Source organism: Sceloporus occidentalis, unplaced genomic scaffold, assembly GCF_023333645.1.
Source record: "Sceloporus occidentalis isolate IW3139 unplaced genomic scaffold, rSceOcc1.0.p SCAF_5, whole genome shotgun sequence".
NCBI lineage: Eukaryota > Metazoa > Chordata > Lepidosauria > Squamata > Phrynosomatidae > Sceloporus > Sceloporus occidentalis.
This window is the reverse complement of record NW_028316985.1, coordinates 6,696,303-6,711,498: the sequence shown is the minus strand read 5'-3', so window position 1 is coordinate 6,711,498 and position 15,196 is coordinate 6,696,303. Positions and strand designations below refer to the sequence as shown.

The window sequence follows — 15,196 nt, the reverse complement described above, 5'->3', positions numbered from 1 at the left end:
GTGAACTTAGCATGATATAATTGAAAGCCATCAATAAAGTATCCCAGATAGGGAATGAGAGGAAGCTGAGTCTGTTTTTTTTCCTTCCGATGCAGTTTATTCTTTTTTTTCTGCATGGATTTTTGTGTGTTTCGCTGTGACTTCATCTGGGGAATTTTTAAAAGTAAGGCTGCTCTGTAAAGACTGAATTAATGGTTAGTCAGGTCCACTGTCCTGGATTGACCAGCCAGATGCATCTTTGGAAAAGGGGCTTGAAAGCTCACCAGCAATTGTATTCAGAAGGATACCGTTCCTGAGTTTGGATGTTCCATATTGTGGCTAATAGTGATTCACAGAGAATGCTGTGGGTATAATAGATCTAGATTTCAGCAAAGCATTATTTATTTATTTATTTATTTATTTATTTATGCCTTTCCCCCAATATAGGGACTCAAGGCACCTAACAGCCTGTTTAAAATAATACAAATTAAAAAGAATACAACAATATTAAAAAGTATAAATATATCATTTAGAAACAAACAATTTATAAAGTTAAAAACATTAAACATTAAAATAGTAAAATGTATTTTAAAAACTATACTGTATATGAACCTTAAAATCTGAAGCTCACAGCATTTATAAAAGGCCAACCCTCATCAGTTTGGAAAAGTCTGACAGCACAAAAATGTTCTTTACCTGCCATGAAAAGGAGAGCAGGGCTGGGTCCTCCCTAGCCTCTATAGGAAGGCTAGATGGAGTACACTAGTCTTTCACCTTTTGTATATCTTTTATGTAATTTTATAATGTTTTTAGATGATTCTAATTGTTTTGAATTTTATTGTGCTGTTTTTAACATGTTTCTTGTCTGTGAGCTGCCTTGGGTCCCTTCTGGGAGAAAGGCAGCATACAGATGAAGTAAATAAATAGGCAAAAACAATGAGATCCAACACAGGTAAAGCATCTTGCATTTAGATACAAATGTCTGTCTTTCTGTCTCAAAGGTACAAATATGTGGCAGAACCAGCTTGGCAGCAATATCTGTGGGAAGCATTTGGGTTTCTTAATGGTTCATAAGCTGAATATGAACTAGCCCTAAAATGCGGCAGCTAAAAAAGCTAATGCAGTCTTCAGCTGTATTAATAGAAGCATAGTGACCAGATCACAAGAGTCAAGTTGCATTTGGAATTTTGTGACTGTTTCTGGGCATCCCTTTTTAAGAAGAGCGTGGTTAAGTTAGAGCAAATCCAGGTAAGAGTAGTGGTGATGGCAAGAGATCTGGGAACCAAATGCCATAAGGAATGGTTGCAGAATCTGGGTAATGGTGAAACAGCTTTTTTATAGGAAAATACCTGTTGGATCTCACCCCACAAAGCTTTTTGTAACGGAACACAGATCTCCAACTAGATAAGATACGAAGAGTTACTAACAAGAAACAATATGAATAACTACAACGTGAAAAAGATAGAAGATATAAAAACCATGGAGACTCAAAAGCACTGGTTTCTCTATCATCAATTGACAAAAAGGTTCAAAATAGATGTAGAAGCAGAAAACTTCGAAATTGAAAATACGGAATTGGACAATGTCTTACAAAAAGAGCAAAAGAAACTAACATCTACATTGTATAAAATACTACTACAAAGAAAGGTAGAGCAGAACGTAGTAAAAGCCACTATGATACAATGGACCAGGGACCTGGTAAGGATAATGGACTTGGATAGCTGGCAGCATGCCAGGGAAAAACACAAAAATGTACGGCTTGTCAGAACCTACATGAGAATTACCAAAAAATGGAATTCCGATGGCATCTGACGCCAGCAAAGCTCACAAAAATTCATAAAGGAAATAGCAATCAGTGCTGGAAATGTCTGGTGGGAATGCCCAAAGATAAAGAAATACTGGAATCAAATTCATTTGTCAGTAACAAAAATTCTTGGGATAAATTTCGAGCAGATCTACCTTTTGAACATGAAATCTACCTTTTGAACATGACAAACAAAATTCCGAAGGAAATTGAAAGTCAGCATTGGCGAAAAATCCTCTATATGGTAACGGCGGGAAGATTACTTTTGGCTCAGTATTGGAAAACCAATGAAACTCCATCCATTGATGAGTGGTTGTTAAAAATATATGACATGATGGAAATGGACAGGTTAACAAACATTATTGAAGGAAAGGATGAGGAAAAGCTGGAAAGGGAATGGGAGGTACTAAAGATTTTTTGTGGAAAAAGTTGGAACAATATATAAAATAACATGAATAAATAAGAATTGTTAAGCAAAACTACTTAACTTTGAGAGGATAGAGAGATTTAAATTAATAAAGAAATATAGATACTGGAGTTATCTAGAGACATTAATTTTATAAGGAAACATTAGAGAAGAGGGTAATAAACACACAAGTCGTATGTTATGTTGGAAGTTTATTTACTTTTTTAACTTGGAAGATGCAACAATCGATATGTAGTAATTGTATAGTGAAGATACAGAGAGCTGTCTGGATGTTACTGTATGATGTTATATTGCAAGAAATAATTTTTTTAAAAAAAAATATGTCAGCAACAGGATGCCAGCCAGTACTAAAAATACATCTGTTTTGACTTCATTAAATGGATGAAATTATTTAATTAAGTTTTTGATGTTCTACACTGGAAAAAAAAAGAATCTAGGTATGTTTGGCTTGTGAAGAGATGATTGAAGAATGGCAAGGTAGCGATTTTCAGATACCTGGAAACCTGAGAGCAGGACTAGAGTCATAGAATTCCAGAGCTGGAAGAGACCCAAGGGCCATCCAGTGCAACCCCTGCTTTTCAGGAATACAATATCAAAGCACCCCTGACAGATCCAGTCTCTGTTTAAAAACCTCCCAGGAAGAAGACTCCGTTGCTCTTCAAGGCAACGTGTTCCACTGCTGAACAGTTCTTACTGTTAGGAACTTCTTCCTAACATTTAGTTGGAATCTCCTTTCCTGTAGCTTGAATCCACTGCTCTATGTCCTAGTCTCTGGAGCAGCAGAAAAGAAGCATGCTCCATCTTCAATATGACATTTTCTCAGATATTTAAACATGTAACCTTCTCTTCTCCAGGCTAAACATATCCAGCTCCCTAAGCTGCTCCTCATAGGACATGGTTTCTAGGCTTTTTATCATTTTGATTACCCTCCTTTGGACATGCTTCAGCTTGTCCACATCCTTCTTGAATTGTGGTGCCCAGAACTGGACATAGTATTTCAGGTGAAACCTGACTAAAGCAAAATAGAGTGGTACTATTACTTCCCTCAGTCTAGACACTATATAGCTATTGATTCAACCTAGAATTCTGTTGGTTTTCTTAGGTGCTGCATTCCATTGCTGACTCAAGTTCAGCCTGTGGACCACTAAGAGTCCTAGATCCTTTTCACATGTACTGCTATCAAACCAGGTGTCACCCATCCTATATCTGTGCATTTCAATATTACTGCCCAAGTGTAGCATCCTACATTTCTCCCTGTTGAAATTCATTTTGTTAGTTTTTGCTCACTTTTCTAATCTGTTAAGGTCAGTTTTGAACCAATGGGTAGAAATTACAGAGAAAGAAATCTTACTTGGTAATTTCCTAACAATGAGAGTTGTTCAGCAATGGAGCAAGTTTCCTTGCAAGCTGAAAGGTTCTCCTTCTTGAGAGATGTTCAAGCAGAGACTGGAGAGCCATATGTCAGGGTTGCTGCTACTGTCCTACATTACGCAGGCTGACTTGAGCTATGAGGTTGAACTACATGATCATTAATATGTCTTCCAACTCTGCCGTTCTTGAATTTGTTCTGACTTTCTTGAGTTTATTCAACCGACCTTTGTTTAAAAAAAAAAAAAGCTCTGTTGGTGGCTTTCACACCTTGTGGTAGTGATTTTTGTAATGTCTGTATTGTGTCGTATGTTAAAAGTAAGTTTTTAAGCCTACCTTAGGTCTTTGTATAGACCGCCATACTATCACTCTAATTATGTAATGCCATGGGAGTGTCTTAGAGGCATTGGATCTGCTAGGCTTAGAATCCAGACATTGGTTACAGGTGGCTATCAGGGTATCTCTCTCTAGACCTTAGAGCATCTGAACATTGTGAAATTCTTTCTAACTATGACCTTCAGGATGGAGGATCTCTTATGCTATGTTGGGCCTCTTGAGGCTCAGGAAAGTCTGACATCACCAAAAAATTCAGTCTGAGAACAACCCCATTTTAGAGTCTGCCCAAAAGCAAAGTATCAATTTATGCAAAAGTAAACGATCCTTTCTTTCCCTGTGATAATTGCAGAAGAGGCTTCAAGCTACCACTTGCTGTATCTCCATTCACATGAAAGTCAGATTATACCTTTGGACCTTGGCTGGCTTGGAGGGAGCAGTGGTTTTTGTTAAGAGTTTGTTGGCTTTTGTGAAATGCCAAGATGACAGCTTAATAAATGAATGTAGTTGGAAAGCCCTGATCTAAAAACAGAAGGGGGTGAATTCTTTTCCAGCAGAATGTGAATCCTCAGTTTGGCCTTATTAGGTCTTGGAAGGCCACCTCCCTGATCCTCATGCACAATAAGTTCCTTTCATTGTTGTTGATTGGAAAGCTTTTATTTTCTACTGGGAACACTGAAATGTTTTAAAAACCCTCTCTGTTTTTTTCCTCCCTCTAGTTCCAGCTACTTGCTTCAGCCCTCTTCAAGTCTGGCTCAGCTCTCAGCACCCTTGGTGAGTACAGATTCAGATCATGAGGAATTGCTGCTTTTGCAGCTGTCTCAAAAAAGCCTGTGTCTTAAATCCCCAGAAACGTCATGGGATCAGTTTCAAGCTCTCAGTATGCCAGACACGGTGCGGTGGTGGTAGCCACGTAAGTAGGGAGGCATTGGTCAAAACAAATTAATGTGTACCACGTCCTCTTGGAAGCTAATGGCTCTTTGCTGGGGAGGAGGAAGATGGACAGACAGATCTCTTCTTGTGATGAACATCTTAAACATGGGTTAGTTCAGGCTGTTTTTCTCACTCCTAGGCAGTTTTCTGTCTCCTTGGGCAGCATGTCAAGGAAAACAGCAACATTTTAAATTTCCCAGAACCAAAAATCCAAAGTTCAGCTCCCCAAACCATAATAATCTTCCCTTCACATTCCAAAGATGAAAGAGAGAAGTTTCCACTTCTTATAATGCTGGTTTGAATAATAGCTGCATCTCTTTGGACAAACCTTTGAAAAGCAGGATATAATGCTGTGGGTCCTTCAACTCCCTCTTCCATCAAGTGACAGCATCCACCATAAGAAAGTGACCATGTTCTTTGAAGCATTGGTACTGAAGGCTCTATGGCAGGGGTAGGCAACCTGCGGTCCGCGGGCCGGATGCGGCCCGGCGAGGCCTTGAGACCGGCCCCAGCCCGGTCCTGCCGCCGGGGCTTTTGGCATCTCGCGCGAGGGGCATGGTGGGGCAATTGTCTATAGAAGCCTCAGAAACATGCATTTATCTTAACATTTTTTTAAAAAATCAGCAAATTTTTTCGCGTGTCCTCCATTTTTTATTTTAAAAGTGCCCTCCATTTGAAAATTTTGTCCTACATTTGTCCCGGTTTATTTATTTATTGGCTTCGGCCCCCCAGTTGTCTGAGGGACAGCAACCCGGCCCCTGGCTCAAAAGGGCTGCCTACCCCTGCTCTATGGCTTTAAATCAAACCTTGGAAAAATTAGGTTCCCCACTCCAAGATGTTAATGTGTGCCTTTAAGTCATTCCTGACTTCTGATGATCCTAAGGCACCTGTCACAGGGTTTTCTTGGTAAGATTTCTTCAGAGGAAAGGTTGCCTTTGCTTTCCTCTAAGGCTGAGAGAATATGACTCACCCTAGGTTACCTATTGGGTTTCCATGGCTGAGCAGAGATTTGAACCCCAGTCTCCAGAGTCGTAGTTCTAACATTCATACCACTACACCATGCTGGCTCGCCCACAGGATGACTGGTCCCCAAATCCCTTAGCCATCATGACCATCTGGCTTATGACCATGCTTTTTGCTGTGGGATTCTGTGGGCTAACATCCAAAAAAAGTCAATTTTCCCAACCTTAAAGAGAAATGGAAAGGCTAGAAACCAAAATCAACCTTTGAGGATTAATCCTACCTTGAATGTTCCTGGAGGGGATCAATTAAAGTGCTGTACAGTCATCCGTAGGAAGGAATTCAACTCACCCTGCAATAATTCTGAATGCCCACAGCTGGCTGCATGAATAGAACCCATGATGCAAATCCTTACCATAACATTGTTATGTAACTTTCTGGTTGTGTGACAGCTGGCATCCTTGTCTGTACAGTTGCAAGATTCGCCTTTCCCCAGCAGTGCTGCAGAATGGGATTTGCAGCAAAGCCTCTCCTGCAAACTGCATCATCACATTTTGAGGTTTAATTTTTTTAATGGTCAGGGCTAGGACTCATTTCAGTGGTGCGATCTTTTGCACAGTGTATCCAATGCAGTGCAAAACGTAGCTGCAACTACCCAACAGCTCTTTCTCATTTAGGACATCCTTCTTCCATTCTTATACAACTCCTAGACAAGTGCTAATTTTATGAAATATTAACATTTATTTGGGCAAAACTTGGTTAGCCATCTCACTTTGGTTGCAATTTTTTTGCATGGATGATTATCCCTCTAGTACTAAACCACACTATTCTATTTTAACCTAACAATATAGCTTCAGAAAGTGGATTGCCCTTAAAGTGGACTGCATTTAAGTAGACTGTTTTGTATGCCTTGAAGTCATTTCTGACTAACAGCGACCTTAAGGCGAGGCTATCGCAGGGTTCAGAGGGAGTTCACCATTGCCTTCCCTTGAGACAGGGGAAAGTGGAAGTATAATCCAATGGCAATCTAAACGCAATCATGGGGTTTAACGTTATTGCGTGATAAACTACCATATGCAAATTCGGGCATAGGCATGCTATTTTTGGGCAATAGGAAGCCAGTTCAAATGCAGTTTGCATTCACATAAATTCGCTGAACTAGCGAATTCACGTAAATGCGCTCCGGCCCCACTTTCTTTTCATTTGAAATTAAGAGAAATTCCTCAGGTGTGATAAAGTCTATAGAGAGCATGGTTTGCCCAAGCCCACCCACTGTGTTTCCACGACTGAGCGGGGATTTGAACCCTAGTCTCTTAGAGTCTCAGTTCAACACTCAAGCCACTGCACATGCTGGCTGTCAGTTAAAATTATAGCTTTTGCATTGTACAGAATACTCATCTTGACTAACTAGCTGCAACAAGCTTGTGTCCAAGAAAAAAGGCTATATTTTCCCAAAAACCAGGCTCTGACAATCTGCTTTTCCACAAAGGAGTTTAAGATTGCCTATGATGGGGCTGTAGATACTATCTTTACAATAGCCCTGAAAAGTAGGTTAGGTTTGGGGGAGAGCAACTGGCCATAGGCCATTAGGGAGCTTGGTGACTGATCAGGAATTGACACCCAGATCTCTCTTGGGTTCAAAACACACTGCAGAAATAATGCAGTTTTAGGCTGCTTTAGGTGCCCTGGCTCAGCAATAATCCAGTTTGAGACCGCTTTAACTGCCTTGGGTCATTCCTAGGGAATCCTGGGAACTGTAGTTTTGTGAGACATTTAGCCTTTCTGTCCTTTGCTGCCACAATAAACTACAATTCCCAGGATTCCCTAGGAATGACCCAAGGCAGTTAAAGCAGTTTCAAACTGGATTATTGCTGCAATGTGTGCTGGACCTATCCTGGCTCTTACAGCTTACAGAAGGGCCAATTCTATACCTGAGTTTCCTTTGCTGCCTGGAATGGGCTCTTTATTGGTTGAGTACAGATTTTACATGCAGAAGGATCCAGAAGGTCCATTGCAGCTCTAGTTAAAAGGATTTCTATAACACATTTGTCGGGGGTGTTGGATAGCCGCTGAGGGTTGGAATAGAAGGCATTGGACAGGGTAAACTTAATGGTCTGACTCTGTAGATTGTCGTCATGTGTTTGTAATGCATTACATTGTCATTGTAGCCTGGGATAAAACACCTGACTCTCTTCTTATAGTGAGAATTGTTTGTGCATATAGGCTGTGCAGCTAGGCTTCTCTCTGAAGAAATCTCACTATTCCCTCCCTTTTGGGGGGGGGGGGTTGAGCTGTGGTTGAAAGAGAATCTACACTAAACCATTATAGCAGTTCAGTCCCACTTTAACTGTTATGGCTTTGTCCTATGGCATCCTGAGGTTTTTAGTTTGAACAGTTACTTGGAATTATCTGCAAGATCTCTCTGGTATGGTAATGCACATGAGTGGACCTACAATTCCCATTACTATTTAAGTGGGACCATGACATTTAAAATGATATCAAACTGCTGTAACTCTGCAGTGTATACACTATAAGTTTCTTTTCAAAGGTAGCAATGAGTAATTTCAGCAATTTTCTTCCTTCTGTGAGAAAGTCTATGAAAGCCATCTAAGTTTGGGACTTATTTGCATGTGGTTGTTTTGCATAGAAAACAACATTTTCTGCATTGTCTGTGTGGAAAGAAATGTTTCAGTGTAGAAATAGTAATTTCTGTGTAGAAAATGCAGTTTTAATGTAAACAACAATGTGTGGTTTTTATGCAGAATAAATTCCCAATTACAGTATTTACTGCTCAAAAAAGCTGCATTTCCTACATAGTACAGTACTTGATATTTGTGAATGGAAATATTACTTTGCCTGCAGGAAAAGCCATTTCCTGCACAGAACAAGGATGCACAAATTTTGCTCAGACTAAGTCCTTAATTGCGAAGACTCTCATCAGTCTCAGGACTCTTTGCATCAGGCTGTCTCAACACTTAAATATGTTTTTGACCCTTTTAAAAAATTTTTTTCAACTACTCTTTCCTTCCCTGGAAGACACAGCCTCCATGATTTTCAAGAATTCCTCCTTTCAGCCTCTGAACTGTTTGATTTCTCTTCCCTCCCCTTGTGCTCTCATCTCTCCATCTCCAGGGTTTTCTGACGTGGATCACATCTACGCCCAACGAACTCAACTATTTGATACTTTGGTGAACTTCTTTCCTGACAACATGACTCCTCCCAAAGGCAACCTGGTTGACCTCATTACTCTGTGACAGGCCAGCTGCCAGAGACGTGGAAGGAGGGGAAGAGAACATTTTTGCTTTCAGTATTTTTTTAAAAACTGTTTGTGTGTGTGCACGCACGCAGTGACTGAGTGACTGGTGGACTTCGGGGATAAGAGAATAACCCAGCTTTGAAAGTGGCTTTCTGGGTAATGCCAAATGGGACTAGGCTAATAAAAAAAGTAATTTGACATACACTTAATGAAGAAAAAAATTATATATTTTCTGACTTTTGATTTTTAAAGGCTAATGAACACTGGCAGGAAGAAAGGAATTGTGTGGTCATCTGAGTTGTTCATACTATCGGGGTCTGTGGTGTGCTGCAAATTGATACCTTTTTTACGGTGGGGAGGGTTTGTAATTTCATCTCAACAATTACTTTTGGTTCGTTCCAGCTTTACTCTCAGTGTTTACATCAGCAGTGGATGCTGGTGTGCATTAGGGTTGTGTGTGTCTGCCTCTCTTTGTGAACTGAAGTCTTGTAACTGCAATGTGACTGCGTCCATTCATTTTAGAGAAGTAAGCCAGTGCCCTCTGGTGGGCTGCTGAGATCTTGCTGGGGAGTGGAGTGTAAATGTTGTTAGGGTTTAACTGTACTGAAACCATCAGGTCGGATGACAAAATGAGGTTCATCCCACATTTGGTGAAGAAAGCAGGAGGGAGGGAGATGGTGGGCATGCCGCCACTTAATTCTTTCCCTGCCTGCAGCATTTCTCACAGGCAGTGAAAGAAACCTACGCATGTTGACATGCACTTTTTCTCATTCTGTCTGATTCCAGATACAGGGAATACATGTATCAGAAACCATGCTGGGGGAGAAATAGGTTTGCTTCAGTGGGGATTTTTTCTAGTGAAAAAGCAGTAGGTGAAAGGAAGAGGAAGCACCCAGTCTGTGCAGAAAGTTTTCCCATTCCAAATCATTCCCCTGCCAATGCTTGCTGCAATGGTGACTTGGAAGGGAACATGCTGTGGCACATATGACATCTAGTTCCTTCCCATGTGCAGTGGTACTACAATCATCTTGGTCTTAATTGCCTCACTCTGCTCCCTTCTCCATCTGTAAGTGACAGCACCAGGGGTCCCTCTTGGGGCTTGACCGTCATTGGGCAGTGGAAGGCTTTTGCACAGAGTGCCAGAGCAAGAGCATACCCTTCTGCACTGTGTTCATTAAGGACATAAAACATCTGTAAGCGGCACTTACATGTCCATAAGTCACTAACAGAATGCCAGCCAGTGTCTGCTTTAAACTGAGTGGAATGCGGGAAGGCAAAGTGCTGACCTCTAGCTATTGTGGACTGCAGTTCTCATCAGCCCTAGAATGGGAAGGAATGATGGAAGCTGCACTCCCAACGACAACTATCGTGCTGCACTTCACATGCCGTGGCGTAGATGCTGGCCAGCGTATGCTGTCATAGTGCCCAGCCTTCCTCACCATTGGTTAGTCTGTCTAGGGCTGTTGGGAGCTGCAGTCCAACAGCAGCTGGAAGGCACATGGTTCCCACCCCAGCTTGAAGTCATTCAGACATGTCTTTTCAGCATGGGGTTTGTAATGCTCTCAGTGATGCAAACAGGCACAAATGAATGCAGGGGCTGACTTCTTTCCTTCTCTATGCCTCCTTTCCTTTTGTTCGCCACCTGTGGGCTAAGCAGCTGTATAATGTAAAAGCGAGGAATGTAATACCTGTATTCACCTGTCCATGATATCTGAAGTGAGTGAGCCTTAAAAAGATGCTTTGGGTGAGATGAAATACATATTTTTGCTTCTTGGATTTCTGAGATCTTTTCCCTCCATAACTGAAACCACAAAAGACTGAATTTGGTGTGTGTGTATTTTTTTGTGTTCTTACATTGCTTGAGTTTTAGGACAACTTTGAATTGAAATGAAACCTTGATGGGATAAACACTGGGGATGCCTGGGTGCGGTTCCCAAGTGCAGCTGCCTGACCTTCTCTAAGGAAGTCTGTGGAATGGACAAGGAAGGTCACTGGCAAATTGGACTATAATTGAAACAAAAAAGTGTGTGATTTTTGATGCTGTTTGCCAACAGTTTTATTAATAGTAACTGATACAGCAGGGTTATGTAAAGTGCAGCCTTTGGATGCTGTTGGATTGCATTTCCCAGCACACCCAGCCAGCATAGCCAGTTGTGAGGAATGCTGAGAGTTGCAGTCCAACATCCATCTGGAGCCCCCAATCCCATCCCACAGCTGTATGGCTTCCCTGGTAATTTATATAGCTTCATTGTTGAGGGACGTCTTTTTAGTGGGATGATTTGCTCAAATGTAAACAGGTGAACAAGAGCTAGTTGCTGAAACCAGATTTGTGTGCTGAAAATTTGAATCCAATGGCTCTGTGGAAATCCACGTTATATGATATTAATACAGTTGGGTTTTGACATCACAGTTAACCATGGATTGCTTTGGGTGGAATTCACAAGCAGTAATGAACTTCTGGCTCGCTGTTCGCCCATCAGAGCTGGGACTTTGGAAGCCTTTCCTTTTCCTTTTGGTTAATGTTGATTTGCCACTGTACCTGACCAGGGATTGTAGTTCATGCAAACAAGCCAGCTTAGTGTCAAACCACAATCCCTGGTTCAAGCAAAGTGCCAAGTTGGTGGATATACTAAACATGAAAGCTTCCTAGATATTTGGGGTCAGGGGAATTTAAAAAGAGCAGTTTGGTGGTTTGTCACGATGTCTGGACACAGTCAGCCAGTGTGGGTTGGTTCTGAGAAGTGACTGACCTGCGGCAGGAAAATCAGGTGACCAAGTGCCTATTTTTTTAAAAAAGCAATTCTTCTCTTCTTCCTCTCTCTTTGTCTCCCTCTCTCTCTCTTACATTGTGTGGAACCTAGGTAATTGTTGAAACCTTTTCTTATTTCAGATGAATTTTGCATTTGTCAAGCCTGTTGCCTGAACTTGCCAGCCTTGCTTTTGACAACTAGGCCGTGTTACAAAATTGTTTGTATCTTGCCCACTAAGGCATTATCATGTGGGATGGCAGGGATGAAGAGCTTGCTTTGATCCTGAAACGTTTGTCCACTTGCTTCTTTGGGGATACTGAGACCTCTTTTTTAGGATGGTTTTTCTCATTTATTGGTAAAATTGACTACAGAGCTAGTGAAAATCTCTTGGCATGGCATGAACCCATGTTTTATTCTTAGTTGCTTGCATGTCACTTCATAATATGTTCAAACTTCCTCCTCCATCAGTATGTTTACTTCCGTGGAGTGGGAGATGGTAGATGAGTTTGGAGTTATCTGAGACTCTCCCTGCAAAGCAATCCAGATCCATTGGTCAGAGGCTGAATGGGCCAAAAACAGGCCTCTGAACTGGTGGCCCCTGCTGGGATAATGGATGCCTGGCAGCTGATAGTGGTGCCATCAGGTATGGGTATAAGCTAGGTTGTACCATGCTTGTGAGTGTCAAGTCATGGTGGCATCCCAGACTTGTTAGCAGGGCACAGAACACTTCCTGGTTTTGAATTACAACTCTCAGAATCCCTTAGCCAATGTGTGGCTGTGCTGACTCTGATTCTGGGAGCTGTAGTCCAGAATTTACTGCCATTGCTTTGTAATCCAGAATCAAAAACCTGTGGGCTTTCTGAAGTTTATTTTATTTTATATCCTGTCTTTCTCCCAAAATGGGATACCTGAGCACCAATTTATTTATTGGGGTTCAGGAAATTTAAGACCTGGCCCATTCTTGGTATCTATTCAAGCACTTGCAACTAATGACAAGATTACTGGAGACAGCTATTTGCTTCCGTACTTTACCTGGAAGCTTCCAGAGGTGTCTAGCTTTTTTTCATTGTTGGATGCCAAATACTATGCTAGATGATCCTCAGCTTTTGGAAACAAACTCACCTCTGTCGTGGGTCTACTGCATAGCTTGCCTGGTGTCCTTGTCTGTTGACATAAGTGAAGAAAGGAGAGTGTGTCGGATTGGGAGCTCTCACTGAAGCCCCCTTCCCTCCTTAAGCTGTTGAGGGATAGGGGCAACACCCCAAAGAGGTGGGCATGCAGGGTGGAAGAAGCAATTAGAAGGTTCCTTGTCTTCCTATCTGTTGGATCCAAAATATCAACTAAGAGGTGAAAAACTGAGGATCAGGACAGTTTTAACTGCTCTCTAGAAATCCCATTCTGTATGTGGGACATCCCTTATCTGAAGGAGAAAGAGGGCCCTAAAGGAGCCCCAAAGAAGAGAAGGTGGAAAGACCACCACCCCTTTAGCATCTGCTAAGCTTTTTGATGAAAACAAATTTATTTTAAAGGTGTGGATTTCATTTGTGGATTTTTGTGTTTTTGATGCAGTTCTGGCCAGGCAGTTTGTTAATGAGTGGTTTGTATATTCTAGGCAGTCTTGCTGGCCAGCCTGCCCTGTAGCACTTGAATGGTTAGGAGGCCTTCCTTACGCATTCATCTACTCCTTACACATGCTTCCAACTCTGGCTCCTTTTGGCATGGCTCTGGAACCAGTAAACCTTTATGCATACATAGCTGTTGTTCCTGCCATGCTGTGGATTTCTCACGTTTTCCCTCACATTAAATAAGAATATTTATTCCTGTGAATATTTATTCTTATTAATATTTATTCTGTGGAATAAGAATTGGTTTCTTATCTAGGCTCAAGAATTGGGAAAGTACATCACATAAAGGACATATTGTACTGATTCAGCCAGTTTGACAGACCGACCTTCTTTCCTCAGAAAATCTACAGCTGCAGTCCCAGGGCTCCCTGAAACCCCTAAGATTTCTTTGGAGGAAGCAACAGTAATGGAGTGTTCACTTATATAATGACTTCTCATGTAGACAGGTCTTCTTGGAAAACTTACCTGGCTTTTCTTTGATGCTTGACATAATCTGTCCCAGTAGCTCTCAACCTTTAATCCTTTGGTCTTCAGGCTCCAAGAATCAGTCACTATTGGCTTTCCTGGTGGAGGCTATTGGAGGTTAAAGTCCAAAAGAGCTGGAGGATCATAGGTTGAGAACCCCTGATCTGGACTCTGTCATGGGGGAATCATGTGTCTATACTTGTGAGCGCAGTGAGAAAGCCTTATATTGAAAATAAATGAAAATATATATAAAAGGAAAGTCCATTAGATCCGAGGGAGAATGCAAACCAGTGACCTTCTCCTACATACACTGATATGAAACAAGGTGTACCATCTGCAAACCTCATTACAATATGCCATTCTGTTTCAGTTGGAAAGAAGGCATTCCAAAGGGATTATACCCCAGTGGATCAGGTTGATCTGCCATTTTGTCTGTTGCACTTACGTGTCATCTACCTCCTGCATCCATGCGCCATCTTGATCAGGCCTCCACTAGCTCAGAGGCAATGCCTTGGTGACTTCTGTGGCCAGAACACTGGACTGCTGTTGGACTTTCCTTGCCCTGGGAGACCTGGACTGCACTTAACAGACTGTCTTGTGTGACTTGAAATTTTCCAGAGACAGTGAGGCAGACTCTTTCTACAGTGACATTTTTCAGGAGTGGGTGGGATTTTGAAGCTGAGATGCAGAAGTGTCTCCAGGACGGTTGTGTCATGCTCCCTTTCCTGCTGTGTTCGCCGCTGTTTGCCGCCTTCAGACTTTCCTTTCTCCGTTTGCGATATTAATGTCACCCTGTGTTCTCTACCCATTTGCCCCCTCCTGTCTTGGCGTGAGGTGAATGACTGTGAACCCAGGTTGAAGTAGTCTGTAACAATTCCTTTGGAGTGATATAAAAGCAAATTACCTATGTAGAATTATGCTGTATGTAATGTATATACGGAGAGAGAATGTATTTTGTTCATTTTTTTCTTAATAAAAAAAATGAAGCCACTCTTGTGTTTTTGTTATGTGAACTGCGCCGCCTTGAGTTTCTATATTGGGAGAAAGGGCAGATATAAGAAAAGAAAATAACAGCAACAACTGGGAAATATAATATTTTAAAGAAGTGTGTGCTGTTTGCAAAATTTCATAAGAGGCTGTCCCATATTTGCACTTTAGCAGAAGCAGGAAACTGCATTAGTAACTGCCTCTTTGTATCGAATGAAGAGTTCATAGCCTAGTAGCTCCTTTCCCACAGGGGCCATCCAGATGCCTCTAGCAATACCACAAATGTGGCATGAAGACAAAAGTCCTGCC

General features: G+C 41.6%; 1 protein-coding gene across 4 annotated transcripts in view; it reads left to right on the top strand.

Moving 5' to 3' along the window:
• The window catches only part of LOC149311610 (muskelin), a 165,433-nt gene extending 150,543 nt beyond the window's left edge, over positions 1-14,890 (top strand). For all 4 annotated transcript variants that reach the window (XM_089527467.1, XM_089527469.1, XM_089527466.1 and 1 more), the window contains 2 exons: positions 4,631-4,685; positions 8,937-14,890. In XM_089527467.1, coding sequence (XP_089383593.1) covers positions 4,631-4,685; positions 8,937-9,058 — 177 coding nt within the window. In that variant the 3' untranslated portion in view covers positions 9,059-14,890. The remainder of the gene's footprint in view (positions 1-4,630; positions 4,686-8,936) is intronic.
• Positions 14,891-15,196: the final 306 nt, after the last annotated feature.